The sequence below is a fragment of the Lissotriton helveticus genome, chromosome 2_2 (assembly GCF_964261635.1).
Source record: "Lissotriton helveticus chromosome 2_2, aLisHel1.1, whole genome shotgun sequence".
In the NCBI taxonomy this organism is placed as follows: domain Eukaryota; kingdom Metazoa; phylum Chordata; class Amphibia; order Caudata; family Salamandridae; genus Lissotriton; species Lissotriton helveticus.
Genome location: NC_136060.1, coordinates 41,546,373 through 41,562,122, shown reverse-complemented (window position 1 = coordinate 41,562,122; position 15,750 = coordinate 41,546,373). Strand labels below are relative to the sequence as shown.

The window sequence follows — 15,750 nt, the reverse complement described above, 5'->3', positions numbered from 1 at the left end:
TATATTTGTAAAAGGCCCTGTTAAGTGGCATTACTGGCACTCTATATGCCCATATTTTATGTCCTAAATGTGGGCTTCTTTATTGTCTTTTTATGAGAAAACATGCAAGGTAATGCAACAATATCCATGATGAAGTGACTCTTTTGTTAGGGACACAATTGACAGGCTTGGGGAAGCTGGTGCTCAGAAAATATGCGAACAGCCTGGCTATGCAACACTGAGCAAAACATAAGGCATTTGCGGTAAAAAATAATTTCTGTGATCCCTACACCCCAAAACTTTATTACTACCTGCTCTATAGAGTGGATGCACCCACCTTACCTGAGAGTTAAATGTTAATGCCACTGACTAAAAAAACGTCATGAACAAGATAGCTATATCTGAACAGTTAGTTGCAATTGTGCTGACTGAATAAGAAACATGATTGTAAGATTCAATCAACCAGCCTGCAACAAGTATGAGCTAGTTAAGAGTGAAGGTAGGGAAGGCGGCAAAAGATTGAAGCTACAACACCTGCATCCCAAAAACAATTTTCAAATTGTCAAAATTGCAGCTCAGTTCCAACACTCAAGCCAGGAAAGCGTTGCCTGTGAGAGATGTGAGAAAGCCAGCACTGGTGGAGCAGTGAACTAATGCATACACTACTGCAGGGATCTGTTTTACATTCAAGACCATGGATTAAAATCCTTGGTGGGTCCTGTCACATTTTCAAGGCCGATAAAATGCATACCACTGAGTTGGTTAACAAGAAACATCTATTATTTTAGTGGAAAATACCATGCTGGGTAAAACGCGCTTTGTTATGAACTACTGAGATGTTATCATTAAGCTAGATATGATTGTGCGCAGGATAAACTAACTGAGGATACAGAAATGCTACTCCATGAAATTCCTTCATTTGCTATGATATAAAGTCTGCTCTCTTTTTCAGTTGGATCCAAATGCCCTCTTTAGGGCGAAGAATGAGTTCTCCTTGCAGGCACAGTTCCTCTGGCTTCTGGCTTGTTTGCACCCAAAACTGTCGTAGGATCGAGGATAACACTACTTTTTCTTCCATAAGGGCAAAACGCTGTCCTGGAAATAAAATAAAATTAAGATTTTTTTAGTAAAACAATTACGAAAAGATTTACAAGAAAAGGCAATGTGGCAGTGTTTGTTGAAGGTTTTGGACCCAGAAACACATTTGCTACAGCAGATTACATTAAATGCAGTTGATCTCTGACAAATATTCCGGGGAGGAGGTTTTCAGAGCAAATCAGTTTTAGAGAACTTCCATGCATTTCATATTTAGAGGGTTTGTTGCTGCGAAACATTTTGCATTTGATTGCTTTTATAAATCTTGTAAATCCAAACATCAGAAAAAACATATTACAGCTCATTTCGACAAATGGTGTTACAAAATATCAGAAATTAAAGCTGCTTTTCAGGCTCTACTGTATATCTAGATATTACTGCAAACTACCAAGAGTCAGATTAATAGTCTGACTAGTGGAAAAGTCTATGATGTCACATTAAGGGGGCGGGAGGTTGTCTACATTTATCTTAATCGTAGCTACATTTCCAAAAATCATTTAAGGAAGAAAAACAAACTCCTGTAACTCTAGAAGCAAAGTCGTTCTGTTTATAAAATAAAAGTAGCGAAAAGGTAAAAAGAGGTAGGGTTTGGAGATTAACCCTTTTATTAGATACCATTTTATATTAATGTCGCTGTTGCAGGGATTCTGCAAAGTCACAGAACTATGCTTGGGTTTGTGGGACCTTAGTAGGCAGGGACTGAGTCATCCTACCACCGAAGTAACCATGAGCCCGGGACTGACTACCTATTGAGTCTCACCTGCCCTCCTACTTACTCACAGAGGAACATGTGATTAGAAACCCCAGAACACAACACTCCCAAACCTCTCAGGAATTGCAGTTGCAGGACACACCCTTTCCCTCTCATGCTAGTCCACAATAAGTTCTGACAGATACATGAGAAACATTTAAAATGTTTATTTTAACTATAGTGCTAGTATGCAGTATACGTGCCACAACAAGTAAGAAAATGCCTAACACAAATACGGTTAGCATAACAAGTAGTCCGTAAATCAGAAATGTAGCTGTCTTTATAGGCAACAGTGTACCCTAACCTCCCTTCTCTTCTGCAGAAGTAAAATGAGTATATATCAGAAGTTCTCTAGGTGTTAGCAGCAGACCCCGTTCCTCAGTATACACGGATGAAAGTTCTACATCTTGGGTGCTAAAACGATCTTTTTCCTAGAAATGTCCCTCTCCAAGTGTGTGTTACCTATCTGTGCATACCTATATGACAAGAAGTACGCATTCTCAAATAACAGCTGCATTTGTTTGTTTAGTCTAGATGCTAGGGCCTGACCAGAACAGAATAACAAGGGGCATTGGTGTTCGACCTTGTCTACATGTGCAGACTAAATCCCAAGAAAGAACAGAGCGCAAAAGTAGCAGCATGATTTGTTTGAAAGTACATTGTGATACAAAGAAAAATATATCTGTAGAATACTGTGTGCAAAGCAGAGGACAGTCTGCAAAGTGATCATGCTAACATAGGGAAAACGGTAATGGACCTGCACGGTAATTGTGACATCCCCTTTGACATAATAACATGCTTTGAAAATGACTGTTGCAGATAGTTTTAGAAATGAGAAAGACTTGCACAATCACTATTATTTCTCCAAATTAAGCACTTTGGTAAAGAAAAAAAGACTACAGCTGTATACGGCCTTGCAGCAAGAGCTGAAATGAAAAGATAGCCATATTATGAAGCCCTCATTCAGTTCCCCAGACACAGAAATTCTAGCTTGATTCACAGCTGTGTATATACTACCTTTCCTTTTAAATGAATGCAAAATCCACCTTATAGTGTCAAAGAGGAAATTCTGCATAGTTTTGAAGATACCCAATACAATCTGAGCCAGTGGTATTTTTATTTTGAATGCCTTTAATAACTGACTAAAATGTTCAAGTGTAAATGTGAAATTAAAGAAAAGTTACTGTGGAAATCTCATTCTTGCCAAAATTGCCTCTACCATCCTGGCAGGTGATATATCCCAACACAGTAGGTGGTCCATGGGGGTGGAGGCAAAGGCCGTTGTCAACGGGTGGTCTGGTAAGCTACCTGCCAGTGTCAAAATTATAGAGTTTATCTTCCATTTAAGCAGTTTTAAAAAAGGATTGCAACTCAAATCATTGCTGTGTGTTACAAGGATGCCTGTCAAAAGAAACAAGAGACTGAAATACCCAAGTAGAGAAGCAGCTTGGTCATTGAGAGCTCCATGGAGGAGTAAATGAGAACATATCTCAATGCATACCCCCTATAAGAAATCAATCACAATAAGCTTACACTCTTTTCAGTCTATGGTGGCATAAAATAAATTAATTTCTAGCACAGACAAAGAGATACCCCAAAGTATGGGTAAATCAATGGAACTAGTGGTATTTCTGTCAACATGTAGTACATTATGGCTCACACCACAACAGTTTAACCAAATGAAACGAAAGGTCTCGTAAAAGACCTGCACCTCCATAAAGTAAGGTATGGTATGGTTGGAGCATTAAGGCGCCACAAATAAGTGGCATTAGAAACAAGAAAAGGGCCGAAAAAACGCTGTCTTATTAGTGGATGGAGCGCAAAATTATATTTTGCCTTTACACATAGCATTCTTGCACCATCCTTAGCAAGTCACTTTAATAACAATATTAGGCAAAACGTATAGGTGCCAGCCACAGTCACACCTACAAAAAAAACTTTAGCAAAAACCAAAAATGTTTATTGCCATAATGTTTCCTGGCAGTGAAGGGAACTACTTTGTGGATGGATGTGCTTCTTGTGAAAGGGAAGCATGTCATAACTCATACTGTAGTCCGTTAATGGCTGAAGTGGGATGACATCTTGCCCCTTGATGCATGCTGGAGTGGGTGGAAGAAAAATGTAAATGACAAAATCATAGACTAATGGATGAGGTCTGGCTGAACACTTCTGTAAGTAACTATTTTGTACATTCTTTTAGCAAAATCAAAAGTGCTTGTACAACAGATCTAAAAAAAAAAAACAATTGGTCTGGCTTTGGCTGCCAGCCTCAGAAGGGAGGGAGGGAAAGAAGGCAAAAACAAAATGGAAGAAAGGCAAAATAGAAAAAGTAAGGTAAATAAGGACAGAAGTATAGTATAAAGGATGGCACGCTCTCTGGGAACTCTGCCCATACCGCATAGTGCCCGCTTACCACACGACTGGCATTGGCACAGTAAGGGACCTTGCACAAACCTGAGGCTGCGGTCAGAGAAGAGTGCAGGAGGACGGCAGGAGACCCTCAGGGAACGGCGAAAGCACTGCTAGTGGGTGAGGCTGGTCCAGACAGGATCATGGTTGAGAAAGCGGCGCATTTCAAAGCCCTCCTTGACTCCGCCAAAAACAGACCCAAAAAACTATTCGATCTCATCAAGATTCCGAGCTGCTCTCCCACATCCTCCGAGGTGGAGGATTCTACTAAGAGAGCAGCGGACTTCGCTGCTTTCTTCGATGAAAAAGTGAAATCACTTGTGGATCAGGTCGCTCATCCTACACCTCCAGAGGAGTGCAAATCCTTAGCCATTTGGCAGAGCTTTGACCCCATATCTGAAGATGCCCTTCTCAAGTGCATATGCGAAACAAAGCCCTCCAACCATTCTCTTGACCCTAACCCCAGTGCCATTGCCGTTGACTTCTATACCCATTCCCTTTCCTATTGGACCACTCAGATCAACCTCTCACTATGGCAAGGCTCCCTTCCAGTCGCCTTCAAAACTGGGCAAGTCACCCCTCTGCTTAAAAAGCCCACTGCTGATGCGAAGGACCTCAACAACTTCCGCCCCATTACTAACCTTCCCTTTCTTGCGAAGATCACAGAAAGATGTGTAGCAAAACAACTCTCTCGTCATATCAAGGACAATGATCTTCTTGACAATTGTCAGTCCGGCTTCATCCAAAACTGCAGCACTGAAACAGCCCTACTGCAAGTTGTTGATGATGCGCTGAGGATACTCGACTCAGGGGGGTCCTGTCTGCTAATTCTCCTTGACCTTTCTGCAGCCTTTGACACCGTCAATCACAACACCCTCCTCAATATCCTTCAACAGAGAATGGGCATGGAGGGCACTGTGCTTAAATGGTTTGCATCCTTCCTCTCTGACAGATCTCAAATGATCAAAATAGCGAATAGTCTCTCTTCTCCTGTGGCGGTGGGTCAAGGTGTTCCCCAAGGCTCTATACTTGCACCCACATTGTTCAATCTCTACTTTGAACCACTGGGAAACCTCCTAAGCAAATCCGGGATTCACTATCATCTCTATGCAGACGACACCCAACTCTACCTCAAGGTTACCTCCACTCATGATCTCTCCACCCTAAGCTCCACTCTCGACTCCATCCAAAACTGGATGTCAACTCATCAATTGATTCTGAATCCCTCCAAAACTGAATTCCTCCTCTTCTCCTCCTCACTCTCTCCTCCCCCGGTTCAATCATGGATGGATGAGATGAATCTACTAAACAATAAACCCATCATTGTCGACAGCGCAAAATCCCTTGGTGTCATTCTCGACAAAAAACTCATTCTAACTCCCCACATCAATTCTACTGCAAAATCTGCGCCTTACCAACTGCGCCTTCTTTGGGGAATACGACGCTTCTTCCCGGAGCTGGACCTTATAACCCTGGTGCAATCACTGGTCCTCTCCAGACTAGACTACTGCAATTCTCTTCTTACTGGCCTCCCCAAATCTCACCTGTCCCCACTTAAGTCTGTTTTCCATTCAGCAGCTCGTTTCATTTATGGGGCCAAAAGAAGCGATCACATCACACCGTTGTTATCTACCCTCCGCTGGCTTCCCTTCGAGGCTAGAGCTATCTACAAGACCGCTTGTATCACCCACAAAGCCTTGCACTCCTCCTCTCCTCGCTACCTGGCGAATAAACTGAAACTCTCTGGAGGCTCTAGACCTACACGCAATGCGGAAAATCTACTGCTTGAACCTCCCACGTTCAAGAAGGAGAGAACAATGGCCCAATCCTTTTCAGGCAATGCAGTGAGAATCTGGAACTCTTTTCCGCCTCAGCTCCGGACCACCGCCTCCTCCCAGGCCTTCAAAAGGGACCTCAAAGTTCTCCTCCTCCAGAGACACCTCCAAAAGTAACTCACGTCCTCATGTTATTTGGAGGAAGACTTCCCACTACTGAAAATTTCTACCTCACATGACCATGGAAGTGCCTTCCTAGTGTATTCTTGTGGTTGGTGTGGCTGCCTGTTTGTAGTGTTCTCCATGTACTTGTGTTTGGTGCCCTTTTGTAACATGCACACACCACTTTGCCCTGGTAACACACGGTTTGCTACCTCTCACATGTTCTACCTTTGTTACCTGCACAAGTGCCACCTCTGCCTACGTAACGCTTTTTGTGCATGAGTGTCTAGCACCTTTTGCAGTATTATACCTCAAATGATACTTTGTTTTCTCTTGTAACCGCACACTTGTCACTTTTTCCTCTTGTGCACTTTTCACTACCTCATGTATTTTTGGTTGCTCACAATTTTTACTACCTCATGTATTTTGTTTGCTCACAATTGTCACTTTACCTTATGTAACGTAACGTTTGCTTTTGTAATCTTTTAATGTGTAATGTTTCTCATTATGTTTCATTTCTGTTCCTATTGTGAAGCGCTCTGACGCCTTCGGGTAAAGTCCGCGCTATATAAAAATGCATAAATAAATAAATAAATAAATAATAAAAATAAATGGTTGGCAGGGGCCCTAAAAATAGTTCAACGCAGTCTAAACTTGACAAGTTCACCTATGATAGACACAATCCCCCCCAGACAGAACCCCGCACATCTACGGGGAAGGCACCAGAAGGCGAGGGGGCCAAGAAGGCGACGCTTAAGGACGTAATGCGTGCCCTGACACAGGTACAATCCACAGTGGGAGCCACAGCCACGGAGGTCACCCTGATAAGAGCGGACTTCCAGAAAATGAATGAGAGAGTAAAGCAGGTGGAGGTGGTGACGAAATCATTGGTGGAGGACGTTGCTGAATTGCAGGGGGCGATGGAGAGAATGGAGGCCAAAAATAAATCCCTCAGGGAAAAGCTGGACGATCAGGAAGGGCGCTCGAGAAGGAACAACATCCGAATACTGGGGGTTCCGGAATCAGAAGGCAAAGGCGCAATGAACCTCTATGTGGAGGAGCTGATTAAGACGCACTTAAACCCCAAGGGACTCTCACACTTTTTCTCGGTGGAGCGGGCGCATAGAGTACCCGGTGGAAGACCAAAACCGGGAGCCCCCCAGAGACCGATCCTGGCAAGACTCTTCAATTTTCGAGACCGCGACGCAATTTTGCAGGCAGCGAGGGTGTCTCCAGCCATTCAAGTTCAAAACTCCACGGTGGCCTTCTTCCCGGAGGAGGATTTCCTGCGGGCGAAAGAACTGTCCTATTCCATGTTATTCCCGGCCAGGCTTAGAGTGGTCGCGGACGATAAGGTTTGGTTCTTTGATACGCCGGAAGCGGCCTAGGACTGGCTGGAGGGCTGGAGGACAGCAGGGCAACCCCGCCGCACGCACAGGAATAACAGGAACCACCGAGAGAACAGCCAAGCGGGGTGGCAGACGTCAGGCAGAGGAGGTGTAACCAGGTCCCCAACACGTGAACACTTGGGAGTGGAAGGAGGTGTAGAATCCTGATCTCCCGGTAGTAGCCTGAATTTTGTCCGTTAAAAAACTCTGCAGAATGGACGCGCTTGGACACTGGCCTGAGGAGCTCGGAAGAGGGCAGGGATGCCGCCTGCTCCGGAGGACACTCCACCCCAGAGCGCAAGTACACTGTTGCGGGGAGGGATTAAGCACTCTGCTATGTTGGGGAGGCGGGCGGTTGTGAGTCCGTTAAGCAGGGAGGGGGGAGGTGGGGGGGTTTGTTTAGAGGTTTTTAAAGTTCCACAAGTCAAGTCGTATCGCGCCACTTCATACACGCACTGTTTCAGCCACGCAGAAGGTGGGCACGCCCCGGGAATACGATCCGATTTCCACAACCTTGGGCACAAGACAGACCATGCACGACTCTCCACTGCATACACCTGAGGGTGGGTCACTGAGATCACAGGTCGCACCTTTCAGACTTATGTCTTGGAACGTGAGAGATTTGGGAGATAAGATAATGAGGGGGTTGGTGATAAACGCGGTGAAGCGGCAGGGGCCGGCAATGGTGCTCCTCCAGGAGACGCACCTCACCGGGGGGGCGTCTAAAGCTCCCGACAGAAAAGGATACAGGATGGCGGTGCATTCGGAGTTTACCACAGGTTCCAGGGGCACGGGGATTTTAGTTAAGAAATCTTCGCAGTTCATCACATTGAGCACTAAGGTAGACACACAGGGATGTTTTGCAGCGGTCCAGGGGCAGTGGGAGGGAAGGCTCCTGAACGTGGTGTCGGTATACATCCCCCTGGCGCTCCACTCGGTCACGCTTCCGGCACTGGGTGACTTTCTCCTGACCCTACCGGAAGGGGATATAATACTCGGAGGGGACTTCAATGCCACTGTAGATGCCCTGGCAGATAGATTCCCGGCAGTACCCCAGACAGGTGGTCCTTCCCGCTTTCAGAGATTCTTAACCGCCATGGGCCTAGTTGACATATGGCGCCACACACATCCCTCCGCAAGACAGTACACTTACCACTCCACAGTACATAACAGTTTGTCACGGATCGACTACTTCCTGGCGCTGGGTGACGGCCTGCAACACGTAGACGCTATTGATATTCACCCTAGGGGGATTTCAGATCATTCTCCGGTTACACTGACACTGTCCACTCAGGAGAAGTCACGCAGTAGAATCTACCCGATACACGCATCATATCTTAAGGTCCCCAAGGTTCGGAAGGCGCTCAAAGCGACGACATCACACTACTTTGCTGAGAATACCGCGTCAGTACAGTCCTCCGCGATCCTGTGGGAGGCATACAAGGCGGTGCTAAGGGGACAGGCTATCACGACGATACAGGGTCACAAGCGAGAGTGGCAGCGTCAATTGTCCGAGCTAGAATTGGCTCTGCATGACACTACGGTGGCACATGCGGCGAGCCGTGCACCTGACACGTCCCATACCCTGCTCCTAAGACAGCAACAGTATCGGGAGCATATGAGGCAGCAAACAGTGCCTCAGATAGTGGAGACGACTCAGAGTATATGACATTGGGGACAAGGCAGGGAAAATGCTGGCCTGGCTAGACAAGAGAGGGGGTAGCGCCAGGGGTATACAGCAGATAAGAGACAGGGAAGGGACACTGCACACACGCCCCGAGGAGATAGTGGAGGCCCTTGTGGACTACTTTGAGGAAGTGTACACTCCGGCTAATGTAGTGTCAGCGGACATGGCCCGTGCAGCACTGGGTCACATTTCCACCCCGACTTTGATGCCAGAAGCGGTCGCAGAACTGGAAGCCGACTTCATGGCGGAAGAAATACAAACGGCTATGTTATGTTATGTCATGTTATCAGCACTTTTATAGCGCACAGCTGCCCCAGCAAAGGGGCGTCCCGGCGCTTTGGACAAGCATGAAACACAACACAATGGACATCAGGGAAAAATAACAGGAGGACAGAATGCTAAAGTGCAGAAGGGAACAGATGGGTTTTAATGGCCCTCCTGAAATCAAGCAACTCATCCAATGCACGAATTTGGGATGGGAGTGAGTTCCATAGCTTAGCCGCTAAGACACGAAAGGATCGTCCTCCAGCTCGGCAAAGCTTAAACCGCGGGACCACAGCCAGGTTCTGACCCAAAGACCTCAGGGAACGAGAAGGAACATAGGAAATGGGAAGATTTTCAAGAATGTGGGGGGAGGACAATTTAAGGTTCTTAAAAGACAGACATAGGGTCTTAAAATCAATCCGTTGCGCCATTTGCAGCCAGTGTAGCGTCCGGATGGTTTCTTTCACGGAGCAGAACCTCGGTAGACCCACCAAGGCTCTAGCAGCAGCATTTTGGACGTGCTGCATCCGGGCGACTTCCGCCTGATTGGCCCCTAACAGAAGTGAGCTGGCTTAGTCAAGCCGTGATAAAATCGTAGCCTGCATAATCAACTGCCTGGTAGGGGCGTCGAAAATTTTCAAGATGGGCCTGAGCCCTCGCAAAATCCCAAAATAGGTAGCTGCCACTTTTTTGTGTGGCTACAAAAACTGAGAGCAGAGTCTAGCCAAACACCTAGATTTTTAACCTCCGGGACCGGAGTTGGGGTGACACCTAGCTCTGGAGGCCACCATTCTTCCCCCCAAAGGTTGCTCTGTTTGCCCACGATCAGGACCTCCGTCTTCTTGGCATTGAGATGAAGACAGTTAGCTGTCATCCAGCCCGCTATAGCCAGGAGACCGCCCCGGAACCTGGGGGCATCAAGGTCGGACCTCCCACTCAGTGTCACCGCCAGCTGCGTATCGTCAGCATAGGAGACCATAGTCATACCCCAGTGCTTGGCGACCGCAGCCAGCGGCTGCACATAAAGGTTGAACAGTGTGGGGCTCAGTGCCGATCCCTGAGGCACTCCCAGTTTGAGCGAGTAAGATTTAGACTCAAATGGTGGGGTTGCAACCCTGAATGAGCGATTGGCTAAAAAAGACCGAAACCAGTTCAATGCTATGCCAGAGACCCCAGCCTCTTCCAGTCGTTGCAGCAGAATTGAGTGTGAAACGTATCAAACGCGGCACTGAGGTCAAGTAACACCAGTGCCGCAGTCTGACCGGAATCAAGCACAGACCGCAGATGTTCCATCATCGAGAGTAAAGCTGTCTCGGTGCTGTGGCCAGCACGAAAGCCATTCTGGGAGGGATCCAGAATGTTCGCCCTCTGTAGATGTTCAGACAGAATACCATTGACATAGGCCTCTGCAACCTTCGCAACCCATGGGAGCAAAGAGATTGGTCGATAGTTCTCCAGTTTGAGGGGGTCCAACATGGGTTTCTTTAGGATCGGGTTGACAAAAGCCTGTTTCCATTTAGTTGGAACAGTACCTGAGGAGAAGGACAGGTTGATAAGATGGCGCACAGGGGGGAGACAAAGAATAGATGGTTCCCTAAACTGTGTCGATGTGAGAGGGTCAGCAGGAGACCCGGATTTTACTTTAATAGCCAGCCTATTAAAGACCTCCTCCGACAGGTAAGGGAGAGTCGAAAGAACCACATTCGAGGAGGAGTTAAGTCTCAAAGCCTCACTCGAAGGGATAGAGCAAGGAAAAGAACGATAAATAGCCGGAACCTTTTCAAGGAAAAAGGCCGCTAGATCTTCACAATGAGACTCTGAACAAATTTCAGCTGAAGAAGCTCTGTTCACGGTCAGGTCTTTAAGGACTTTGAAGATCAGTTTCGATGGATTACAGCTGTTTTTGAACTCTTTAGAATAGTAGGCCGCACGGGCCCTACATATTGGTCTATGATAGCTTTTGACTTTGATGAGGTATACGGTCTTTTTCCCAGCCTCGTAAGTTTTGTCAGAAACCCCTCCTGAGGCAAAGTAGTTTAATCTGCTGTAACTTTTAAAATATTGCTGCATATCTTGTGTTTTTAATAATTTCACTCACCCCCTGTGCACTCTCCAGTCAGATCGCTCGTTACCTCGCACAGCTGAGTACAAGCTGCCGTGGACCCTCGGACTAGGCGACACGCCCACTCAGCCAGGCCACACCCACTTTGATTACAAAAGCGCGTGCCGGTTGAGAGCGCAGCCCTTGTCAGAAACCCCTCCTGAGGCAAAGTAGCCGGGAGTTTAATCTGCTGTAACTTTTAAAATATTGCTGCATATCTTGTGTTTTTAAGAATTTCACTCACCCCCTGTGCACTCGCCAGTCAGATCGCTCGTTACCTCGCACAGCTGAGTACAAGCTGCCGTGGACCCTCGGACTAGGCGACACGCCCACTCAGCCAGGCCACGCCCACTTTGATTACAAAAGCGCACGCCGGTTGAGAGCGCAGCCCTTGTCAGAAACCCCTCCTGAGGCAAAGTAGCCGGGAGTTTAATCTGCTGTAACTTTTAAAAATATTGCTGCATATCTTGTGTTTTTAAGAATTTCACTCACCCCCTGTGCACTCGCCAGTCAGATCGCTCGTTACCTCGCACAGCTGAGTACAAGCTGCCGTGGACCCTCGGACTAGGCGACACGCCCACTCAGCCAGGCCACGCCCACTTTGATTACAAAAGCGCGCGCCGGTTGAGAGCGCAGCCCTTGTCAGAAACCCCTCCTGAGGCAAAGTAGCCGGGAGTTTAATCTGCTGTAACTTTTAAAATATTGCTGCATATCTTGTGTTTTTAAGAATTTCACTCACCCCCTGTGCACTCGCCAGTCAGATCGCTGGTTACCTTACACAGCTGAGTACAAGCTGCCGTGGACCCTCGGACTAGGCGACACGCCCACTCAGCCAGGCCACGCCCACTTTGAATACAAAAGCGCGCGCCGGTTGAGAGCGCAGCCCTTGTCAGAAACCCCTCCTGAGGCAAAGTAGCCGGGAGTTTAATCTGCTGTAACTTTTAAAAATATTGCTGCATATCTTGTGTTTTTAAGAATTTCACTCACCCCCTGTGCACTCGCCAGTCAGATCGCTCGTTACCTCGCACAGCTGAGTACAAGCTGCCGTGGACCCTCGGACTAGACGACATGCCCACTCAGCCAGGCCACGCCCACTTTGATCACAAAAGCGCGCGCCGGTTGAGAGCGCAGCCCTTGTCAGAAACCCCTCCTGAGGCAAAGTAGCCGGGAGTTTAATCTGCTGTAACTTTTAAAAATATTGCTGCATATCTTGTGTTTTTAAGAATTTCACTCACCCCCTGTGCACTCGCCAGTCAGATCGCTCGTTACCTCGCACAGCTGAGTACAAGCTGCCGTGGACCCTCGGACTAGGCGACACGCCCACTCAGCCAGGCCACGCCCACTTTGATTACAAAAGCGCGCGCCGGTTGAGAGTGCAGCCCTTGTCAGAAACCCCTCCTGAGGCAAAGTAGCCGGGAGTTTAATCTGCTGTAACTTTTAAAAATATTGCTGCATATCTTGTGTTTTTAAGAATTTCACTCACCCCCTGTGCACTCGCCAGTCAGATCGCTCGTTACCTCGCACAGCTAAGTACAAGCTGCCGTGGACCCTCGGACTAGGCGACACGCCCACTCAGCCAGGCCACGCCCACTTTGATTACAAAAGCGCGCGCCGGTTGAGAGCGCAGCCCTTGTCAGAAACCCCTCCTGAGGCAAAGTAGCCGGGAGTTTAATCTGCTGTAACTTTTAAAAATATTGCTGCATATCTTGTGTTTTTAAGAATTTCACTCACCCCCTGTGCACTCGCCAGTCAAATCGCTCGTTACCTCGCACAGCTGAGTACAAGCTGCCGTGGACCCTCGGACTAGGCGACACGCCCACTCAGCCAGGCCACGCCCCTCTGCCTCCCTCTAGCCCGCTACATAAAACTATGCTCCAACGAAGGACGCGCAGCGGACGAGCGCAGCGGGCGCGACGAAGGCGCGCCAAAGGCGCGCTTAAGGCAAGCTCGTCTGCGCTCGTCCGCGCCCGGCCGGGTCCAGGGGCCATGCCCCCTGGCCCCGCTGGAGGCGACAGATATGTATATAGCGCGAGCTCTCTAAAACAGCTGCGTCCACCGCTCACACCCAGCTGCGGCACCCTAAGACACCCTCTGGAAATCTCCCATGGTTGCACGAACTGTAAGTTCGAACCGACTACCAAAACTGCCAAGCCCGGTTCTGAGGTAAAGGACTATTCTATGTTTTTACTGAACTGTAGATCCTTAGTGAAACACTGTTTAGAAATCTCCTTGCTACTGGATGCACATTCTCCAGACGCAATGTTTCTGACCGAGACATGGCTGAACCAAAACTCTCAGCCGGATTTGGCACAGGCCATTATTCCGGGATATCAGATAGCGCGGGTTGACCGTCCACTAGGCAGAGGTGGCGGCCTCGCGATTATTTATAAAGAGAGCTATGTCTGCCGCTGTCTAGAGGAAGACATTGAGGATAGCGAACATCTTTCGTTCGCAATCGATTTTTCCCCTAATGCCACCTTTACTGGGATTCTTATTTACCGCCCCCTGGTCCTATTGGACAATTTAACACCTCCCTTCTATCGGTGGCGTCTCAGTTGGTTGTCTCCCCCTCTAATTTCACCTTAATGGGAGATTTTAACATCCACTTTGACAACCTGCTGGACCCCACAGCCATAGAAGTACAATCTAGCCTGGCTGCCATCCAACTAGAGCAACGTGTCCCCTCTGCCACTCATGAAAAGGGGCACCTACTAGATCCGATTTTCAGTAATTGTGACCAACTAAAAGTAGGAACCATTACTTGCCTCCCATGGTCGGATCACCACTTGATAGCCTTTACTTGGACCACGAGTAAACCCCCCCCATCCCTATTCACCTCCAGGAAAACCCGGAACTGGGCTAAACTTCCCATCGACAAATGGTCGAAGGCCCTCAGTACCACTAGACCCACTCTTTCCCATGACCCAACCGGAAACAACACCAAATATGATGAGTGGATAACCACCTCTCTTGACTCAGTTCTTCCATCATATCAATCTAAATCTAAGAGACAAAGTAAATCAGCTCCATGGTATACGGAAGACCTTAGGCTTCAAAAACGTCTCTGTAAGAGACAAGAGAGGAAATGGCGCTCATCCTTTAGTCCTGCGGAAAAAACTACTTACAGGGAAATGATCAGGAACTACAAGCTGGCTATAAAATTTTCGCAAGCAGCTTACTATAATCTTAGAATAACCTCGGCCAAATCTAAGCCGAAAGAAATATACCGCATAGTAAACTCCTTGATAAAACCACCCCCTCCTGTTACAGATATAACAGTTCACCGTCTAAATGCAACGACCTGATTGAATTTTTTTTTCAAAAGGTGAATAAAATCTATCTTTCCTTCCCAAATCCACCCGCTGATCCACATCCTCAAATTCTGGACTCAGCTTCCAACAGTGATGAGAGGCTGAAGTCTTTTCCTTTAATAACATTGGAAATTCTAATGAATCTAGCTCAACAAATAAAAACTGGCTCACCGTGTGACCCTGCCCCCCCAAGCACGTTGGGATTGGCCATTAAATCCATCCTTCCCACTCTTCTGGAACTGTTAAATTCCTCCATATTGAGTGGGATAGTCCCAGCAACCTGGAAACATGCCATGGTACGGGCACTATTAAAAAAACCCTCCCTCGATCCAGCTAACCCGAGTAATTACCGCCCGATTTCTCTGCTCCCATGGGCGTCAAAGATTCTGGAGAAACACGTCAATACCACTCTGACGCTGTTTCTCGAGGAAAACCATCTCCTCGACTCCTCCCAAACTGGTTTCCGCCCAAAACATGGGACAGAGACTGCTTTACTGGCCGTAACTGAGGAGGCAAGACGGATCTTAGATCGAGGCGGGTCAGTGGCAGTGATCCTCCTCGATCTGAGTGCCGCGTTTGACACGGTACATCACAAAATCTTGGTGAACCGCCTTGCTGACCTGGGAGTGTCCGGAGATGCCCTGGCTTGGGTCAAGTCCTTCCTATCGGGCAGAACCTTCCAGGTCTTTGACGGTACATCCCTTTCAACAAGTAGGCCTTTGGGGTGCGGAGTCCCGCAGGGCTCCTCTCTAAGCCCAACGCTCTTCAACGCATACATGAGGCCACTGGCTGGGATTGTTCGTCCACATGGTGTCAATATCATCTCCT

The 15,750-nt window shown here is 47.6% G+C and overlaps 1 protein-coding gene across 2 annotated transcripts in view; it reads right to left on the bottom strand.

Annotated features, from left to right (window-relative positions):
• Positions 1-421: 421 nt before the first annotated feature.
• The window catches only part of CYP4V2 (cytochrome P450 family 4 subfamily V member 2), a 278,398-nt gene continuing 263,069 nt past the window's right edge, over positions 422-15,750 (bottom strand). Inside the window, exon 11 of one of the 2 annotated variants that reach the window (XM_078678088.1) lies at positions 422-1,074. In XM_078678088.1, coding sequence (XP_078534214.1) covers positions 902-1,074 — 173 coding nt within the window. In that variant the 3' untranslated portion in view covers positions 422-901. The remainder of the gene's footprint in view (positions 1,075-15,750) is intronic. The other variant, XM_078678087.1, reaches the window with a different exon arrangement.